The sequence below is a fragment of the Prinia subflava genome, chromosome 4 (genome assembly GCF_021018805.1).
Source record: "Prinia subflava isolate CZ2003 ecotype Zambia chromosome 4, Cam_Psub_1.2, whole genome shotgun sequence".
NCBI classification, from domain to species: Eukaryota; Metazoa; Chordata; class Aves; order Passeriformes; family Cisticolidae; genus Prinia; species Prinia subflava.
In genome coordinates, this window is record NC_086250.1 from 71,825,447 (window position 1) to 71,846,430 (window position 20,984).

The following is a 20,984-nucleotide window of genomic DNA, read 5'->3' on the forward strand; positions in this document are numbered from 1 at the left end:
ACAGGCTGCAGATGCCACCCCTGATGCCACAGAAGATGTTTAAAGAACACAACACCTCAAACACAGTTGGAACAAAGCAGGCGAGGCTGGCTCTCATTGCTCAAGGCTGTCAGGATGAGAAACCAATAAACATTTGGCAGTAGCAGAGCCCTTCCTTCCCGACACAGCTCTTCCCCTGATTTTACAGCATCATCTGGCCTGAAAAACGTCTGCTTTTCCTCTATGCTGCGTTTTGCTGCCAATTCCGAGTCTGGCAAGGCTGGCTCTGCCAACTTCTTGGCTCTCTGTTACAAAAGAGAACATTAGAGAGAAGGATTTGTGAGCTAGCTGATTTGTAAACACTACAGCAAGTCACCATGTAAACACCGTGCTTATGTCCCTGTTGTTTCTCCCGAGCAGTTTACCTGGCACCTGATGTTGAACTCCAGGATCCTCCCCTCCCACCAACATTACAGTTGCTTGGCATGTAAAAAAAAAATTCCCAGCTTCTCCGGGTAGCATTAAAAAAAAAAAAAAATCCTTAATTAAGCAGCGCTCACAAAGCATCTTGATAATTAGGGAAGTCACTGGTAATATTTTGCATGAATAATAAATGAGATCCACAGGTGCACCCGCAGTTGTTCAGCAGGACGAGGTTCAGACACAGCCAATTAGAGAGGGAGAACAGGTAAATAAACAGCAGAAGGCTCCAGAGTCGCTGCTCATTTGACATCATTACTTTCACTGCTGTGTAAAAAGTCCCTTATAAGACTGCTTGGGACAAGGAGTGTGGCAGTTTTTACATGAGGAAAAAGAATTAAAGGAAACTGGGTGCTTGCATGAAGCTGGTTTGGAGATTCTGGAAGGGTTTCTGCCCTTTCACAGAATCCCAGAATGGTTTGGGTGGGAAGGGACCTTAAGACCAAGTCATTCCAACCCCCTGCCACGGGCAGGACACCTTCCACCATCCCAGGGTGCTCCAAACCCCAAACCTGGCCTGGAACACTCCCAGGGATGGGGAACCCACAGCCTCTCCAGGCAGCAAGAGCCTGTGGTGCTCCATTCACAAGCATTTCCCAAGGAGGGAGGTGCTGGTGGATAAATCACAACACTCCCATCACGTGGGATCCTTTTAGGTGGCTTTGATGGAAAACAGCTCAATCCAAAGCCCGTTCCTGACACCAGGGCTGGTTGTGCATGAAAGTCTGCGCTTGAAAGCTTCAGCAACAACATCTGCTGGGAAAGCGTGATTGACACAGCAGAGGGAACACCATCCGCCCCCGAGGAGTGGGAAGGGAGACAGACTGCAGCATCAATCTTGTGCATAAAATAGATTTATTGTTGGTACAGAGAGAGGCATTTTTGTCAGGACTCGATACCGGCGAGGAGCACAACAGAACCATCCCACGGAAATAAAAGGCCATGGTGCACCCTAAGCGTTGGATCACGAACACCACTCCAGCAGAAGGCCTGCAGAGGCAGCCAGGTCGTTTGGGAAATAAGTTAAAGCACAATTTAAAACCTTACACTGCGAGGGGAACTCTGACACCGCTCCCGAGGAACGGCCGCGTCCCGGCGCGGCGAGGGTTACACCCCCGCCTCCGACAGAGAGATGTTTCTGAGGAGGTTCTGCAGTGAAACAGCAGCATTTGAAGGGTATCTCCCCTCTCTGAGGTCAGGGAAAGGTTCTTTTCTTTCCCTTCCTTCAATCAGCAATAAGTGGGCTTTGATAAGGCCGAGCGGCGGGCTCGGGCGGGCGAGCTCTGATGGAATAAGATCCAGGTCTCGGCTTCTCGAGCGCTCGCGCTGATTGAGCCGTGAGGATGCTGCCCTTCAAATGGCTCTTCCACTTCTTCTCTTTACTGGGCTGCCCTGCAAATGGGCTGCTGGATCGTTCTTGGGGAGAAAAAAACAAAGCTCTTCTGCTGAAATTAGTTGATGGTCTTGTGCTTGATTTGGACAATGCCTTTATCCTCCTCTCCCAAGCATTCTCTGCTGCAAAAGTGATCAGAGGGGAGGGAAGAGAGAGGGAGAAACACATATTTCAGTAACTCTGAGTTATCCCAGACACTCCCCGAAGTTTGGCTACGATTCCTTCCTAAGATCTGCAATTTTTTAAAATAAAAATACAGAACAAGAAACCTTGTTGATAAACACATCATGCCAGAGACAAGTCACGGAAGCAGAATGAAGCAATCCGAGGACTCGACAAGGCCGTGGTTTGGAGGCCTGAAGAGTCTCACTAACGATCCATTTTCATCTCCCCTCATGCTGTCATTGCTTTAGTGCTGTGGCTATTAAAGGAAATTAAAACACCTGACCTTACAATAAGAAAAAATCCCATTCCCAGCAATTAAACTCTTGAGGGAAAACATCCTGAAAACATCCAACACTGAGTATCCCTCACCTGGCTCCTTCCCGGGTTCTGAGTCAGAACCAAACCCCAACAGTCTGAACATGTTGCACTCATCTTGGGCTTCACTGCAGAACCACAGACCATGGGATGGTGTGGGTTGGGAAGGACCTTCAAAATCATTTATTTCTTTTCATTAGACCAGGTTTCCTGTCCCTGGAAATGTTCCCAGGCCAGGGCTTGGAGCAAGCTGGGATAGTGGGAGGGGTCCCTGCCCATGGCACGGGTTGGAATGAGATGATTTTTAAGGCTCCTTCCAACCCAAACCATTTCTCTTGCCTACCAAACCCATCAAACGAGCAAGGACTAATTGTGAGTCTCCTTGCAAGAAATGGTAGGAAGGGATTTGATAGTTTATGTCAGGAACAAACCCAAATTTAAACCTTGAAATCTTTCAGGTGACCTCCAAACAACTGATCCAGGTGTCTGAGCAACACTACACAGCTTGGAAGTCTGGACTGCATTGTTACAGTCATGGAAAACAGGGAAAATTAACAACAAAGGGAACTAGAACCATGTCAGGTTCAGCTTCAACCAAATTCTCATTTTATTCCCAAAATTAACTCGGTAAAGTGTGCTATTCCACCCAGCTCCTGCAAGGGTTGAGAGCTGCACTTAGATTGGACTTGAGGAAAATTGTCTTTCCCAAAAGGATTGTCCAGCCTGGCACAGGGGCAGAGGTGGAATCCCCATTCCTGGAGGGATTTCAAAGCCCTTTGAAGTGTGGATGTGGCACTTGGGGACATGGTCAGTGGTGGCCTTGGCAGTGCTGGGAATGCTTGGACTCCATGATCCCAAAGGTATTTTCCAACCTTAACGATTATGACTTTAAAATTCTCCCAGGCATCCACACAAACAGGTGGTGCCTGTCCTTGTGCGCACAAAATCCTCCAGAATCCACACAGGAGAAGAGGTTGATGGAATAAAAGGAGTCAGTTTTGTGCTCTGTGGGTACATTTGGAAACAAAAATCTGGGGCAGTTTCATCCATTCCCAAAACCTCCAATCCACAGCAACCCCACGGAGATTTCTGGAAAGCTCAGGAAGGCTCCTCCACCTGGCAAATTCCTTTTTGCAGAGGAGTTACAGACTGACTCCAAGCTGTCCATGGGCTGAATATTAACTTTATGTCAATTTAACACTGCACAAGTTAACAGAGGAAACTCCCAAGGGATCTGAGGAAAAATGGGCTGCTTTTGTTTAGTGTCCTAAGGAAAGAAATTGCAGATATTTCTTCATCATATCCATATTTCTGCCCACAAAGTTTCACCTTCAGACAAATGGGGGTGTTCCAAGCCTTGCTTTGGCTTTATCTACATTTTGGGTTTTTTTAGTGGGTTTTTTTTCTTGCCTTTTTTAATTAAAGCATTTAAAATATTTTCCTTTTTTTCTTGTTTTACATCTCCCCATGGAGGGAAGCTGGTCCAAAATAAAATTCCTTCCATGAGGGCAGTGTTCAATAATGAGGTCTTTTTGTTGCATTTCAATTCAGTGTGTCCAGATACACAAATTCCAAGTATTTTTCTCTTAGACTGGAAATTGGTAGCAAGTAAAAACACTGGAGGATGAGGCTAAAATCCTGGTTTTATTCTATTTAAGATGCATAATTAAGGACCCATTTGATCCAACAAATTAAAATAGTGGTTATAACGCTGAAGGATATTTTGTAGCCAGGCTGTCAGGCACCAGCAGCTGCTGGTATTGTTATTTTAAGTACTCTTTAACCTCACCTGCCTGCAGAGACCTGAATCCTTCTGAAATTCAATGTTTAACAGGAAATTATTGCACAGATTTGTTAAACCGTGGACTAGTTGTGGTTTTATGAAGGAATCAGAACTTCTTGTAGCCCAGGGTAGGGAAAAATTGAGAAAAAAGCCACCCCAAAATATATATTTTAACAGCTATTGTCCATATCCACAGCTGGAAAACCAGGAAAAAGGATTAAAAAGCCATGGATGGCCTGGCTGGAGTGACTTCAGCAGTGGCAGCACAAATAAATGCCATCCACAAACCAAACATCTTCCCCTTAATGGCTCCATTAGGTTAAGTTTTCCTCTCCATTACTGGCATTATCATTATAATAACATGCAAACATTAATAACAGAGTTTAATTTATCTCCCCAGCTTCTCATGACTTTGGGAAGAGATGTCAAGGGAAGATACAACAATGTGTCAAACCCCTCTGAATTAACAACTCTCTGGGCTTTTCTGAGGAGGGGAGAAAAGGACAGATAGAGACATGAGATTACAGACAGCATGAGGAATAAGGAGCACACAGAAGAGAGGGGGAGATAATTATAAGCAAGATAGGAAAGAAAGAGGAGTCAATAAATTCAATTTATGAAAAGCACAGAGTGTGCTCAGCCCGAGCACAAGTGCCCAGACTCACCGCCAGGAAATCGGATTAGTTCACTTATTTGCTTTCCAATATCTTGCTCTATTCCCTCTAGCAAATTTTCTTCTTCCTTTGTTTCTTGTAGCCAGTGTCAGTTAACTTTTTCATTTCTGAATCTGCCATTTATCCCCCTCCTCTGGCTCCCAACCAAGGTAATTTTGAAGTGATTTTATAGCAGTGTTTAGGAATTATTTCGAAGTAACTGTCTGGACTTGTGGGCAAACAGCGAGTAAAAATAATTACAATTACAGCTGCAGCACGTGGAGGATGGGCTGGAGCTCATAATGAAAAACAATTGCTCCTGCTTGCAAATATTTCCATCATAAAAGGCTTCTCCTTCTCTGTTATCATGAGAGAAACCTCTCTGAATTCTCATCTTGAAGCATGTGTGAAACAGAATAAGAAACATTTAGGAAACACTTTAAACTACTTGACAGGCTTGGATGAAGATCTTCAATAGAAAAAAAGGTGTTTAAAAGGGTTCAAAAACCTAATGCTCATATTTATGCAATTTGCTTTTCCTGCACCTTCTGAACATGAATTAATTCATCCTCATCAGAGTCTTGTGAAGAAATTCCTATCAGATACAAACTCGAGTTAGGGCTTAAACATGTCTGAATAATTAATCCATTTTTTTCTGGTTACTTTAGAAAATAATAAAAACATTATACATAAAGTAAATTAGTGCTGCAGATGCTGCAGGGCCATGGGGAAATCCCCTACAGAACAAACCAAAACAGGGTTACAAGTGACAGAACGAGAGGAAACGGCCTCAGGTTGCACCAGGAGAGGTTGAGGTTGGATATTGTGGAAAATTTCTTCATTCAAAGGCTTGTCCAGCCAGGGCAGGGGTGGAATTCCCATTCCTGGGGGATTGAAAAGCCTTTGGCACGTGGAGACAGGGGTCAGTGGTGGCCTTGGCTGTACTGGGGAACAACTGGACTGGGTGGGCTTAAGAATATTCATGATTCTGTGACTCTCATGTTATTCACTGGACTTCTCCTAAAAAAACAGATTGGTGCATTCCAAAATGGGCAGGAGGAGAAATCATGGAATCACAGAAGGATTTGGGTTGGAAAGGACCTTAAAGCCCATCCAGTGTCACCCCTGCCATGGGCAGGGACACCTCCCACTGTCCCTGGCTGCTCCAAGCCCCATCCAACCTGGCCTTGGGCACTTCCAGGGATGGGACAACAAATCTCAACGAAGGATACACTAAAAGAAGTGAATGTGAAGGGACAGGGAGCTCCCAGTGCCTGAGGAACAAGGAGCAGTGTTAATTCCAGCAGATCTTTGGGAATTGCAGCTCGAGGCTGCCGCACTTTAAAGCAAAAGGTCACGGGGAAGGATCAGAGCCAAAGTCGCAGGGATTTTCTGCCCAGGCAGAGCTAAGCCCAGGGAAGGTGATTACCATGATCAAACAGCAGCCGTGCTCGCCAGGTCTCCACTGTCTCACACAGATGGGTGTCCTGACGTGCTCAAATATTAACTCACAGATTTGGGCAGAAATAAAGATCAACAGACTGATTGAAGCACTTTTTACACATCCTGCACGTGGGCTGTGAGCACGTTTCCTTTGTTTAAGAACACAATTGAGGTCAATAGATGCATTTCTGAATTTGAAAGATGCAAGCTGATGAAAAAGAGTAAAACTGAGAAATTGTAGCTTCTTTTAATTTGATGATTTACATATTACTGTCGTTTTCCTTCACGCTGCACTGATAAAGCATAAGGATTTTAATTGGCAGAGACATCCATACCCTACAGAACTGGAAGAAAGGGGAACAAGAGCAGGTGAAGGGCAGTTTTAGAGCCTTGCACAACACAAGACAGAAGAAATCAAGAATTCCAAGTGGTGACCAAAGCAGTTTGAGGCATCCATGAGTTTCCCATGTTTATGGCAAAGACTACCAGGTATTTTAATCCCCTTGTTTCACTGCTGAAAATGCAGATAACAGGAAACATCTGCCAACAGCAAGGGCTCCTACACTAAACAACAGCTTCCCAGGGGATGAGATGGAAACCTGAGCATTTAAATCAACTCTGAGTGGTCTCCACAGAGCTGGAGTACTGGGAAATGCTTAGGCGTGGAGGAAGGACTGATTGGAAACTCCTCTGCTCATCATTCCATCCTTTTTCCAGTGGGAATAGGTGCAGCTCACCTGTTTGGCATGATTGACACAGTGCAGGTATTGGCTGGCCAGGGCAGAGCAGCTCAGGGTCTCCTTGGCATGTTCCTGGTAGCACTGGAGGATTTTCTGCTGCAGCTCCCCACAGATCGGGTGGGACTCGTATCTCCTGTGGGGACAGAGAGCAGCTTCAGGTTTTCCTTCTAAAAGCATCTCAGGAAAGACAAAAATCTTGCATTATTATTATTATTATTATTATTGTTATTGTTATTACTGAATTGGTTTGGGTTGGGGGGCAGTTTAAAGCACATCCAGTCCCTCCCCCAGCAGGGCAGGGACACCTTCCACTATCCCAGGCTGCTCCAATCCCCATCCAACCTGGCCTTGAGCACTTCCAGAGGAAAGAATTCCTCCCTGTGAGGGTGGTGAGGTCCTGGCACTGATTGTCCAGTGCTGCCTCATCCCTGGGAGTGTCCAAGGCTGGGTTGGACGGGCCTTGGAGCACCCTGAGATGGTGGAAGGTGTCCCTGCCCATGGAAATGGGGTTGGAAATGGGTGATCCTTAAGGTCCCTCCCAACCCAACCCAGCCCACTCTGATTCTGACTCTCATTTTGCTGATTGGCCAAGGCAGATCTATTTTCCTCCAGCAGGGAAATGAAACACGAAGCACAAACGCTGCTCCTCCAGGGAATTGATTTCTTGACAATCACTGAAGATGTCGTGCTATAAAAAGGAAATGTTAAGTCACCTTGATTTTACAGTATGTACCTATATAAAACACCTCTCCCTCCTTTCATTCATTACCCTGCATCTGTGAAATCTAAACCAGAATTTAAATGCAGTCCCAGGTGCTTCCACACTTTATGATCTCCAAGTTCAAACTTCTGCAGGCTCTTACAGAGAAGGATTTTCCCTTAATCCCCCCTCTGCTGAGATCAGCACGTGCTTCAAAGGCGTGTCAGGCATCAAAAATGTGCAACCACAAACTGCTGCACACGCAGGGAGGGTGGCAAGGGCTGGGCTGGGACAGGAAAACCAGGGATGTTCTCTGCAGACATCTCCCAGCAGCGATGATTTAGGTCCAACCAAACCAGAGCTCGATTAAAACGCCCAAACCCCTGGTGTGAATTGATAAATCAATACGAGAGAGCCTGAATTAACTAAAAATACCCACAGTAAACCTTGCTGTGCCTTTATTCACCAGTGAATTTAAAGTGAATTCTTACATACAGGTGAAGAGAGAAAGGAATGGGCTGCTCTAGCATCGCTGCATAAATTCTGGCAATGTATTTAAAGCCATTTCAATGGGGAAATCTCTAACCCATGATAAAGAGCTTTTGGGTTTTTTTTTCCCAGAGCCACACCATCAGTGACCAAAATCCAGGTAATATTCCTTATCTGAATGTTTCAAAGGATTCTATACATTGCCAAATATATGTGAGCCCTGTGAGTCCCATCACCTCCTGCCCCTCAGGGATTTGTTTCACACTCTGACTTTTTCAGGGGGAATTTTGAAAACCTGCTCTCAGCCCTGTCCTGGCACTGCAGGTCAGTGAGAACAAGGCCACTTCCTCCAACTCAACCAAATCCATTTCTTGGATTAACCTGGAGGTGAGGCTGTCTCTGTATTGATCAGCTGTGCTCGTTCCACTCCCCACTAATGCTCTGCTGGCACTTTTGGGAAAGCACTAAATGAAATTCCTGCCTGGCATTAGAGGGCCATAAAGCACGGGCTGCAGATCTCCTGTTGGGAAAGGAGGTTCCATCCCCATTATGGGAACCCCTCTGAAGGGTTTCCCATTGATTTCTGTCGGGGATGGATCACAGGACTCACAGATGGATGGGCACAAAAAACAGGAAACTCCTTCAAAGGGAAGTGAAATATCTCCCTAACAGAGAAACCTCCTGAAGTTGCTGTGATTACATCAATTAATATTTAAATGGGATATTGGGAAGGAATTACTGGCTGGGAGGGTGGGGAGGTGCTGGGATGGAATTCCCAGAGGAGCTGTGGGTGCCCCTGATCACTGGCAGTGTCCAAGGCCAGGCTGGATGGGGTTTGGAGCACCCTGGGCCAGTGAAAAGTGTCCCTGCTGTGGCAGGAGATGGCTCTGGATAGGCTTTAAGGTCCCTTCCAAGCCAAATCATTCTGTGGTTCCAAGAACAAAGGTCATTTTACAGAAGCATTTACGGGTCTGTGAGGTTTGACTGAGGGAAAAACTCATAAGAAAAGGTAAATAGAGAAAACACAGCAATTACATGGAATCTGTTGGGAAAACGTGGAGGTTTTAAATGCCTGAGTGGATAAAGCAACCTGGTCTGGTCCCAGGAGATCCTCAGAGCAGGAGGATCCTTCCCTGAACTATCCCATGTCCTGAGAGGGATCTGTATTTTGGGACATGTGGAGGGAAAAGGGTCACCAGAGTGTCACAGAATGGTCTGGGTGAGCAGGGACCTTAAAGCCCACCCAGTGCCACCCCTGCCATGGCAGGGACACTTTTCACTGGCCCAGGGTGCTCCAAACCCCAATCCAACCCTGGACACTCCCAGTGATCCATGGGCAGTCACAGCCTCTCTGGGAATTCCAAATCAGGGCCTCTCCACCCTCCCAGCTAGGAATTCCTTCCCAATATCCCATTTAAATATTAATTGATGTAAAATAATGTAGGGACAAAATTAATTAATTAATTTAGGGACTAAATTAATTTAGCAGGGACACCTCCCACTGTCCCAGGGTGCTCCAAACCCCAATCCAACCCTGGACACTGCCAGGGATCCAGGGGCAGTCACAGCTTCTCTGGGAATTCCATCCCAGGGCCAGGAATTCCTTCCCAAAATCTGAATCTCCCCTCTTTCAGTTTAAATCTCTTTCCCCTTGTCCCACCACTATCTGCCCCTATAAAATCAACAAGATTGTGTCCTACATGGTACTTTATTTATTCATTTATTGACTTGCTCAGGGATTTCACAACCGAGGGAAAACACAAACCATGGGAGTGCAGCAGGAATGGCAGGGAATGCTGACAGATCTCCAGCTCCACTCCGTGCTGCTCCACAACTCCTTAAGAGAACCAACACAGCCCAAACCTCCAACGCCTTTCTCAGCACAACTCAACACGAGCAGCAGCCACATGGCACGGCAGGAGCAGCGTGTTTTTATTAACTTTGCAATTCCTTGATCTGCTTTCCCTTCTCCAGCTGCTCCTGAAGCAGCTCCCGTGCCAGAATAATCTCTCAATGCTGGAATAAACCTCTAAGGGTGCACCCACCTCTTCCAGCGAGCTGATGCATCACAACCTCATAAAGGTAATAGGATGAAAACACAAAAGGAAACGAGAGAGAGAGAGAGAGACAGCCTCAAAAAGAAATCTTCTATGCTAAAGCATGAAAAGGAAATTTAATGAAGGGAACTTTGTACTCATCTGGGCTCTCTCAAAGAGCATAGCTTATTGTGCTCCTGGGGGCTCGGGGAGAGGAGCCCCTTCATGGCATTCAAACAAAATGTCTACTAAAGAGGAAATTTGAAATCACCACGGTGAGCTGTGCGAGTTTCGTGCTAAAACTGACACTCTCACTGAAGGAATCTGAATGGCTGATGAGTTTCCAGCTGTGCAGGTATCTGGAATAATCCCCCCCCAGATCAGGACTTCAGGCAATTGTCATAAAATATGGGGGGAAAAAAAATAGCAACAAAAAAAAAAAGCAGAGCGTGAGATAAAAATAGTGCCATGAGACGGGCAGGAGTACCCAGGGCTTAATTTAATTCCTCATTAAAGTGCTGACACCTATCAAAGGCAGCTGATTTTATTTGTGTAACCCTTGGCTACTTGTGAAGCCCTGAATAAAACAGAGCAGGCTGATCCTGTGTGTCCGAGCAGCACGGAGCAGATCCAATCTGGCTGTGCCCCCTCCACGGAGCTCAGCACATCCAAACCACAAACTGGGGGTGGCTCCTGGTGCTTGGGAATTCCAGGGAAGCCTTAACTCAAAAATAAAACCCCATAAATGAACATGAACCCACTGAGCCCCCGAGCAGCAGCACAGGAGAGGATGTCCTGACCTGTTTTATTCAGTCCTACTGATGGAGGAGAGGAGCCACGCTGGGACCAGAGCTGGCAAAATGTAAAATAAACAACAAAAAAAGAAGGATGTTTCTTTTCTCAGTGTTCTCAGAATAAACACAGAGATAGAGAGGAACAAATGGATGCAAAAAAAAAAGTGAAGCAAAAGGAAACTGAGGCAATCCACAGCCTCAGGTGGGCAGCCCCAGCAGTGTGTAACACCTTCATTGTTTTCAGGTGCTTTATGAAGAGCCAGGAGGGATTTCAGAAGGATTTGTGGGAATTCAATCAATGAACATTGTCTGTGTCCAGCAGAAATTCCTTCTGAGAAAGAGCAAAACGTGTCTCATGGAATCATGGAATGGTTTGGGTTGGAAGAGACCTTAAATCTCACTCAGTGCCACCTCCTGCCATGGCAGGGACACCTCCCACTGTCCCAGGTTGCTCCCAGCCCTGTCCAACCTGCCCTTGGACATTCCAGGGATCCAGGGGCAGCCACAGCTCCCCTGGGCAGTTTGGGAAGAGGACGAGTGAGGGGTACAAGGTGGAGTCACAAATTCAGAGAGAAAGTCAGGAGGGACCTGGAAAAAGCAGAAATGGAACATCCAGGGCTTGGAGAGCTCTGTGATTTCCCTGGGTAACACTGATGAGGACGTGGCAGGATGAAAGGGGATGATGTGAGTTTGGGGTAGGGATGGATCTGCAGCGCTGCTTTCACCTGACACAGTCAGGGCAAGGTCCACTTCTTTGGGCCAGGAGGAAAAAAATGTAAAACAAACCTTGGTAGCCTGAGCAGAGACGGATTTGGCTGAGCAGATGGACAGGAAAAGGCCACAGTGCAGGGATTTTGCATATGGAGGCAGCAAGAGAAACGTGAGCCCAGCTCAGGAGGCCCCGAGGGAAGTGTGAAGGACACCTCTGAAACAGCAGCAAGGCTCTTGTGCTCTCCATCACCCCCCAAAAAGAAGCTGGTGAGAGGATTCTTCTTTTTTTAACATCACCTCACCCAAAAAGAGCCTCTTCCAGCAGCATCACTGCCGAGCGAATCCACAGGAAAGGTTTGTAGCACAGAAAAGAGTTGGAAAACAGAACCCAGGGGGAAAAAAAAGACAAAAGGTCGTATGGTAATGAAGGTCCTCTTTGCTGCACCATTATTTTTAGTTTTTACATTAATTTACTCTTTATATTAAACTATTTTTAAAGGCTGTCTTCGCACATGCGGTAGGTGACGGCTCGAAGGCGCGTTACGAAACGTGTGAGGCACAAACCAAATGGTTTGGAAGGAATAACACAGATCTGATTGCTGAATATCTACAAATGCTGGGCCCTAATCAAGCTGTGCCCACACAGAGCCCTCCCAATCCCCGCGTGGGAAGTGCTGCCAGCAAAAGATCAAGTACTGCAGAGTTGATTCTTGCTTTTATTTACACCCCAGTGAGGAGTGTGACTTCTCCAAAAGGTGTAAAAGAAGGAATTTTCCTAACGAAGCTCTGCTGAAATGCTGGGAGAGAATCATGGTGGCTTCAGCTCTGCAATTGAGAATGTAAAATCTACAGAGAATACTGAATAAATGACTTAAAGGTTGGAAGAGAACTTACTCCAACTTTTGTGCTGCTCGTGATCAAGGTCAGTGTTAACCTTCCCTGTGTTATTTTTATATCCTTTCTCCAAAAACCCCAGCAGCCCCAAAATCACAGGCAAATGTTTGTCAACCTCTCATTTATTTCATCTCTTACCCAGGGAGAGGAGAGGAGAGGAGAGGAGAGGAGAGGAGAGGAGAGGAGAGGAGAGGAGAGGAGAGGAGAGGAGAGGAGAGGAGAGGAGAGGAGAGGAGAGGAGAGGAGAGGAGAGGAGAGGAGAGGAGAGGAGAGGAGAGGAGAGGAGAGGAGAGGAGAGGAGAGGAGAGGAGAGGAGAGGAGAGGAGAGGAGAGGAGAGGAGAGGAGAGGAGAGGAGAGGAGAGGAGAGGAGAGGAGAGGAGAGGAGAGGAGAGGAGAGGAGAGGAGAGGAGAGGAGAGGAGAGGAGAGGAGAGGAGAGAGGAGAGGAGGAAACATTCCAGCACATTCACATAAACTCACTGCATGAAGAGAGACATTTAATTATGTCTGGGGAGCAACAAGTCGAGTTCAAAATGCTGACAAAATCCTGGTTTTACAGGGATGACTGTCAGAAAGTCCTGCTGACCTTTCTAGAGAGCTGGATTTTTAACCTGGAGAGTGTTTCCCACCTGGTAAAACACGTGGAATGCTGGCTGGACTTTGGAGCAGCCACTTGGAAAAGCAAAGTGGAAACAATTTCCTTGTGTTTTAAGAATTTGTTTACTGCTCACTGGGAGGGAAGAGCTTCTCTGAGGTTATCAGAAAGAAACAATGACCTTAAATCTGGCAAAATGAATAAATACAAGCAGAACTCCAGGAGAGCTGCAGAGGGACTGGGGACAAGGAAGAGGACAGAGGGAATGGCTTCAGATTGGAAAAGGGGAAATTTGGGTGGGATCTTGGGCAGGAATTCCTGGCTGAGATGGAATTGCCAGAGCAGCTGTGGCTGCCCCTGGATCTCTGCAATGTCCAAGGCCAGGCTGGACACTGGAGCTTGGAGCACCTTGGGGCAGTGGGAGGTGTCCCTGCCATGGCAGGGGTGGATCTGGGTGGGCTTTAAGGTCCTTTCCAGCCCAAACCATCCCAGGATTTGCACATGGAAAGTTCTGCACATCCTTAAAGCCTTTCTTGGGCAAGCACTTACAAGGAAGACAACAGGATGAGGGATGAGGAGAAAATATCCTGGTTGGGAATCCTAATTTGTTGGATGAACTGGTTGGAAAATCTTCAGGCCCTCACATGAGGATCAGATCTCTTCAGCCCAGAGAAGGACAACTGCAAGAGCTGGATCTCAATTATCCATGAATTACGGGATGAAATGATCAATGGATTCCAGGACAGAGGCAGCCAGACAGGTTTCCCAGCAGTGAAGAAAGGATCCAAACCTTGCCCAAAGAAGAGCTGATGAAAAGCTGGGACTCACTGTCAGAGGATACTGGGCTCATCAAAAGCATTTTTGGGTTCAAAAATAGTTACACAGGAGGGTGTGAGATACCCAGGAGGAGATTACAGGCAAGATTTGGCTCATGAGAGCCCCACGCCACCACTTGTTTGAAGGCGAAATGGTATCACTGAGCACTTCCTCATTTTTACAGTATTCCCTAAAAACCTGCTCCCAGCTGCTGCCCAGCAAGCTCAGAAGACTCTGATCTGACCTGCTGTGGTTGCCTAAATTCCAAATATCTCAAGGAGCAAACCATCAAATGAGGACAGGATTCCCATCTACCCTGACAGACAAAATGAGTTTGAATATTTTTATTTAAATTGCTACGAACCGACTCGCATTATCCCAAACCACTATTTGTTTATAAAATTCCCCTCCAAAAATAGAAGAAAAACCCTCTTAAAATCCAAATCACACCACAATAAAAGCACAAATGTACCTCTCCCACAGCTGGCTCCTGCAGCTGCAAAGGGAGCAGTGTGTTGGAATTACCCAAATTTAGGATGCACTTTTCTTTTTAGCTTAAGGGACAGTTTTTAGTGAATAGCAGGATACTAAAATAAACAATCACATGGATGGCAATGATACAAATTCCTTCTAACAGGGGCATGGATGCTGCTACAAAGTAGGAAAGATAATTTAGCAACTGCAGGCTTTAATTAGCAGGAACTCAAGGAGGAGCAGCTTTATCTCTGTGGAATATTTTATAGTACCTAGATGTTATATATAGAAATACATAGAGAAATACTTCTTGGCCTTGCACAGATCAAACCCAGCTCCTAATTTTGACAAGTTCAGTGATCAAGAATGATCCCAGATGTAGCCAAGCCTGCTGAGGACAAAATCCAAACTCTTCCCAGCTCCAGAGTCCAATCAGCTCAGCATGGATGGAGCCAAACCCTTCAATTCCATAATTACATGATCAGCAAACCAACATTTGCCTTCCAAACCTCGCCACGTAAACCCAGATCACAGATTATTTTTAGAGCTTGCATGTGGTGTCACTTGAGCTCAGCCTTACTCACCCGACAAAGAATTATTTAACGAAGACTGGCAAGGTTCCACTTGGCTGTTCAGGAGAACACGAGTCAGGGATCAGCAAACTGCAAACAATGCCATGTGCTACAATTCCTGACTGTTTACTCCTAATAAGGAATTTGGACGAGGTTTGTGAAGGTTTAGGGAATCAAGGCTCTCCTCAGCTGCAGCTCATGGAAAGGCAGATCCAGGCTCTGGGAGATGGAATTGGTGCTTTGCTGGTATTTCTGCTAGAAGTGGCTGCTGCCAGTTGCAGGAATGCTTGGATATATTAACTCCCATTACATGACAGATTAAACCTCCATAGTTCTAATTTTTAAAGGAAAAAATAATTCTGCAACAGTTTGAAACCTGCTCCTATATGAAGGTGGCAAAAAAGACAGTTTCATCCACTTAAATGATCCATTTTAATGTTATCCCTGTCCCTGCATTAAATTTTCCACTTTACATCACTGTGTGTGTAAAGCACACAGACACACACACACAAAAAAAATACAGACAGATCCAAATGAGCAACATAAACCAAATCCAGGAGAGCAAAGCATATTCTGGATTTATTGCAGCCACTTATTTCCCAAGAGCTCCACTGCAGGCTCTGTAAAGGCCTAACATCACACCATCATCCCCAAACCGTGGTGATAAAACCTTCACCGAGCCTCACAGTAAAAATAAACCCCCAAACCAACGAGTTTTGCTTTTCTAAAGGTGTTAAATAATATGTTCTAACAAGCAGACACTCTTCTCCTCTCTAGCAAAGGTCAACTACAGCACTCAACACAAAGCACCACAAGACACTAACTCGTGGCACATTATTATCCAAATATTACTCTCCAGAGCAATATATATTTAACTATTCTCTCCAGCTATAAAAAGCCCCCAAACCCTGTTAACTGACCACAAAAATAAAAGATATTACGGGCAGAAGCAGCATCCAGAAAAAGCAATCACCAGTTAAACACTTCAAGCCTCGCCGCTCGCGTGGGTGACGATCACTCGAGGGAACTGAAGGTTGTAATCTTAAGAGATAGCAGAATAAATGCCAATTTTTCATTTGGGCGTGAAGTTGTTTAAGAAAACAGGCTTGGATTCACTCTGCTAAACCACAAATCTTGGATTGGGTTGAGGCCCAGCCTCTCTTTTCATAAAGCAAAATTGGCTGGGCTGCAACAAAAATCAGATGTCATGGACAAAGAGCAATAATCCCACTGAGGACGTGCTGCTAACGAGGGGCTGCTGGACCTGCCCTAAGAGAGCTCAGCCTTAATGTGACCTGCAGTGAGTTCCAGAAATATCAGAAATGCCCTCAACCTCAGAAACATCAGAAATGCCCTCAACCTCAGAAACATCAGAAATGCCCTCAACCTCAGAAACATCAGAAATGCCCTCAACCTCCTTTGTGGCACCCAAGGAAGGAGAATGTTCCTCTCACCAGGACCAGGTCAGGAACTGGGGCTGGAGGGGTGAGGTGGAGATGGCAACATTCACCATTTTTCATTATTCTCAGTATTTAAGTTATTTTTCAAGCTTTCAAGTGATTTTTCACTGCCTGTTGGTGGGTGTTTCCCTCAAGGCTGTTGTAAGACGTGACAACAAAGATGCTCCCAGGGCTGGAGATCCTGGCAGAGCTGGGGGTGCTCACCTGGAGAAGAGAAGGCTCCAGGGAGAGCTTCCAGCACATTCCAGGGCCTGAAGGGGCTCCAGGAGAGCTGCAGAGGGACTGGGGACAAGGGACAGAGGGACAGGACACAGGGAATGGCTCCCACTGCCAGAGGGTAGGGCTGGATGGGATCTTGGGCAGGAATTGCTGCCTGGAATGGAATTGCCAGAGCAGCTGTGGCTGCCTCTGCATCCCTGCAATGTCCAAGGCCAGGCTGGACACTGGGGCTGGAGCAGCCTGGGACAGTGGGAGATGTCCCTGCCATGGTCCCTGCCCAACCCTGGATGGTCTGGAATGTCCTTTCCAACCCAAACCATTCCCTGGATCTCTGAGGGCACCAGGGGAGCAGTTTGAGGCAGAAGGTGCTCAGGAAACCTCAGTGCCACAAGAACTTTCCGAGGTCTCACCCCCTCCATGTGCTGGCAGCATTAATTAGACACCGGCTCATTTAACAAAACCTCACTGTGCCCCAAGAAAGTCATTTTTGTGTTCTATAACCTCAGCACAGAGGATTTTTCAAGCTCCTATTTCTTCTTGCAAGCTCTTCAAGCAATTTGGTAAAGGGACGCTTTTAAGCTAAAGCAGCTCGAGTGTGACAAACTTTAGATTAACCACGCGCGTTTTTCCCAGTTAGGTCGTGCCCCTCGATTTCAACTGGTTCCCACTCAAGTTTGCTGCTAATTGCTGCTGAGTGAAGAATTCAGCTTGCTGCTGCTGAGGCTCATCTTGTTACAAAGGACGGTGCCAGGCTGAGGGAAGGAAAACAGTTCTGAAGCCTGGTGGGTGATCTTTGCCATCACGCTGGGATTTTTGGGTTTGTTTGGGAGGGGCTGAAATGCAACAGTCTGAAATAACCCTCACAGAATGGGCATAATTTAGGGGAAAATGCATCAGTGATGGGAATTTTAAGAGAAACAGCGTTTTTTACCACAGACCTTTCCTCCTCCTCCTCCTGGCATCACTTGTGCAGTCAGGTATGATTTCAGTGACCTCTTTCACTCCATACAAAGAAAAAAATCCTCTTTTGGGGGTGCTGCCACTAGAAACCAGCAGGATTTTCTCACCCTCATCCCACTCCCTGGGAAAGGTGAGTCCACTTCAAAGCTGAGGAAGGAGTAAGTTCTGAAACCTGGTGATCTTTGCCATCATGCTGGGATTTTTGGGTTTGTTTGGGAGGGGCTGAAATGCAACAGTCTGAAATAACCCTCACAGAATGGGCATAATTTAGGGGAAAATGTTTCAGTGAGGAGAATTGTAAGAGAAACAGAGTTTTTCCTCCTCCTCCTCCTGGCATCACTTGTGCAGTCAGGTATGATTTCAGTGACCTCTTTCACTCCATATTAAAAAAAAAAGCCTCTTTTGGGGGTGCTGCCACTAGAAACCAGCAGGATTTTCTCACCCTCATCCCACTCCCTGGGAAAGGTGAGTCCACTTCAAAGCTGAGGAAGGAGAAAGTGCAAAAAAAACCCCCCAAAAGGAACAGGGAGCTCAGAGAGACAATAATGAACATAATTACAGTCAGTTATTGTTTGCTCTACTCACAACCTTACTTTATAATGCTCCTGCCAGCAGAGCTGCTTTATGGGATGCCTTTTTCATGCAGCAACCTTTTCATAAATCAAAGCCCCAAAGCAATAGCAGGCAGTTTCTCCTGCAGCCTGTTTGAAAATAAAAGTTAACACCGAGCCCTGGCTGTTATCAATCTTCATAAATGTGTCCATGATACAGCAAATCTGTTCCATATTACCCCAGCTCTGCTCCTAATGCATGCACAGGAGCAAACCCAGTGGCTTTATGGAGCTCCTAAATGGCTGGGAAGTGGGAGCCACGTTAAGTGGCAAGGGAAGTTTGAAAGGAATAACTGCTTTTCTCATTTCTTTCAATACAGGATGAAATTATTCCCCTTCCAGCTTGAAAAACGCGTGTTTTGATACAAGGGGAATTTTCACAAACAAAATAGAGACCCCAGGACAACGTGGGTGGTGTTTAAGGAACTGCAGGTGGAAGGGGGAATTATCAGTATTTGAGTCGTTCCTTTTAGCAGAGATCAGTGGGACTGAGGGGGTTTATATTCAGGCACTGACCTGAAAATCTGACAGAGTTAATAAACTTAATGCAGGTGCACCCACACCCTCTGAGAGAGGAGAAAGGGGAACCTGATCTGTCTTAATTTGTATTTTCCAGGGCCTGGAGGGGCTCCAGAAGAGCTGCAGAGGGACTGGGGACAAGGGACAGAGGGACAGGACACAGGGAATGGCTCCCACTGCCAGAGGGCAGGGCTGGATGGGATCTTGGGCAGGAATTCCTGCCTGGAATGGAATTGCCAGAGCAGCTGTGGCTGCCCCTGCATCCCTGCAATGTCCAAGGCCAGGCTGGACACTGGGGCTGGAGCAGCCTGGGACAGTGGGAGGTGTCCCTGCCATGGCAGGGGTGGCCCTGGATGTCCTTTAAGGTCCCTTCCCACCCAAACCCTTCTGGGATTTAACCTGTGATTAACCACCCTATGATTTAACCACTTTACAAGAAACCTAAATACTCATTTTACAAACCTCATTTTCTGAGGCTGACAGCCCTTTGCAAGAAAACCCCAAATCTGAGATTATTTCCCCAAATATTTCCTGCCTGCTTTGCCTTTAAGCTGGGATTTCCCTCAGGTTCAGTCCAAGCACAATGGCTGTGGTGGATTTTTTTCCCTGGTTTTCCAACACTATTGGAATGGATGCTAAAAAAAAAAAAGTGGAGAACCACACATCATGAGGTAACAGAGATAATTGGTAATTCATTCTTCACCCTGTGAAGGAACAGGTGAATTTTCCTTCAAAAAAATCCCATCACCAGCTCTAGGAAACATTCTGCCTTCCCCAAAGGGAGGTTTGTGCTGGATTCTCCCAAGTGAGATTTGTAGGATTTGATCCTACAGATGGCTTGGCCTCATTAAAAACATCCTTAGAAAAGGTATTTGTAAATCTCAGCCACAAAAGATTAGGAAATACAGAACAAATTAATAATAAAAGGGAGCTGCTGTGGGGTTTAACCTCCCAGCTTTAATGCTGTAATTGGGAAATCAGTGACTCGTGTTCGGAGGAAATCCCAACAAAGGATAAGGCATTAAAACAAGAGGCTTTATTCCTTGTTTGGAATAAACCTGGGCAGGGAGCAGGCAGCCAGATGTGCCCTGGCAGAGCCTGGAAAGCCAAACACACTGGGAGGAGCCACTCATTCCTCGGGAGCAGCTCCCAAAGCTGGGACTTTGCCCCAGAGAGAGCAGCCAGGAATTCTCCCAGCTCTGGGCTGATTCCCAGCGCTCCAGAGGAGAATCAGAACCAATTCCACTGCAGCCACCAAGGTGTGAGGGCAGAGTTTCACTGGCTGCTTTCACGGGGAAGTCTTTAAAATGACTTTGTGCTCCTCTGGAAGCAAATCGAGAGAAGCAGCGGTGGCTGAGCACATTTCCTATTCCAACACATCCACCCTGAGCAGGAGAAGAACCTTCTGGACAGAAGAAACCTAAATACTCATTTTACAAACCTCATTTTCTGAGCCCTTTGCAAGAAAACCCCAAATTTGAGATTATTTCCCCAAATATTTCCTGCCTGCTTTGCCTTTAAGCTGGGATTTCCCTCAGGTGCAGCCCAAGCTCAGGGGCTGTGGTGGATTTTTTTCCCTGATTTTCCAACAGATTTCTCGAGTGAGCTCTGCCCCTGCAGCCCTCAGGTGAATCCATGAGGGCCAAGAACTGAGCAAAGAAAAGAGTTTCTTCAAAAGGAGCAGGGTTTGGATGTGTAAGATAAACAAGAGGCTGGGAAGATTTATGAAAGTCTCTCCTCCCACCTGAAGCAGCTCTGTGCACTCAGAATCTGGACTGGTTTCAAGCTAAGAGGTGACAGCATCACTTCCATGCAGGAAAAATGCGCCCACACTTGGCTTGTGGAGTGAAAATGTGTTTGAGATCAGACACCTCTGCCTGAAGCACTTTTAAAACCTCTCTGGTGGCAGCACAGCTGTGAGTGAAGAGGTGCAAGAGCAGAAAGAGAGAGAAGATCTTTGGGTACCTCTGTTGCTAAGAAAAGCTCAGTGGCTGAGCTGAGTTATGGTATTTAATTCTTTAATTCTTTAATTCCCAGCATCTCTTACAAACAGCTCACAGCTCTCTAAGGGATGTCAGGAGGAACTTGGCACCATCATCCCCAGACAGAACATGCGACAAAAAAATCAAGGGTACCACCAGCAACAGTGTCATCAGGGCAAAGACCCTGCAGTGACTCTCTCCT

General features: G+C 46.3%; 1 protein-coding gene across 2 annotated transcripts in view; it reads right to left on the bottom strand.

Annotated features, from left to right (window-relative positions):
• Nucleotides 1–1,295: 1,295 nt before the first annotated feature.
• Nucleotides 1,296–20,984, bottom strand: part of CHCHD3 (coiled-coil-helix-coiled-coil-helix domain containing 3) — a 132,552-nt gene continuing 112,863 nt past the window's right edge. For both annotated transcript variants that reach the window (XM_063397127.1, XM_063397128.1), the window contains exons 7-8: nt 6,949–7,084; nt 1,296–1,974 (exon numbers count right to left, since the gene is read on the bottom strand). In XM_063397127.1, coding sequence (XP_063253197.1) covers nt 1,948–1,974; nt 6,949–7,084 — 163 coding nt within the window. In that variant the 3' untranslated portion in view covers nt 1,296–1,947. The remainder of the gene's footprint in view (nt 1,975–6,948; nt 7,085–20,984) is intronic.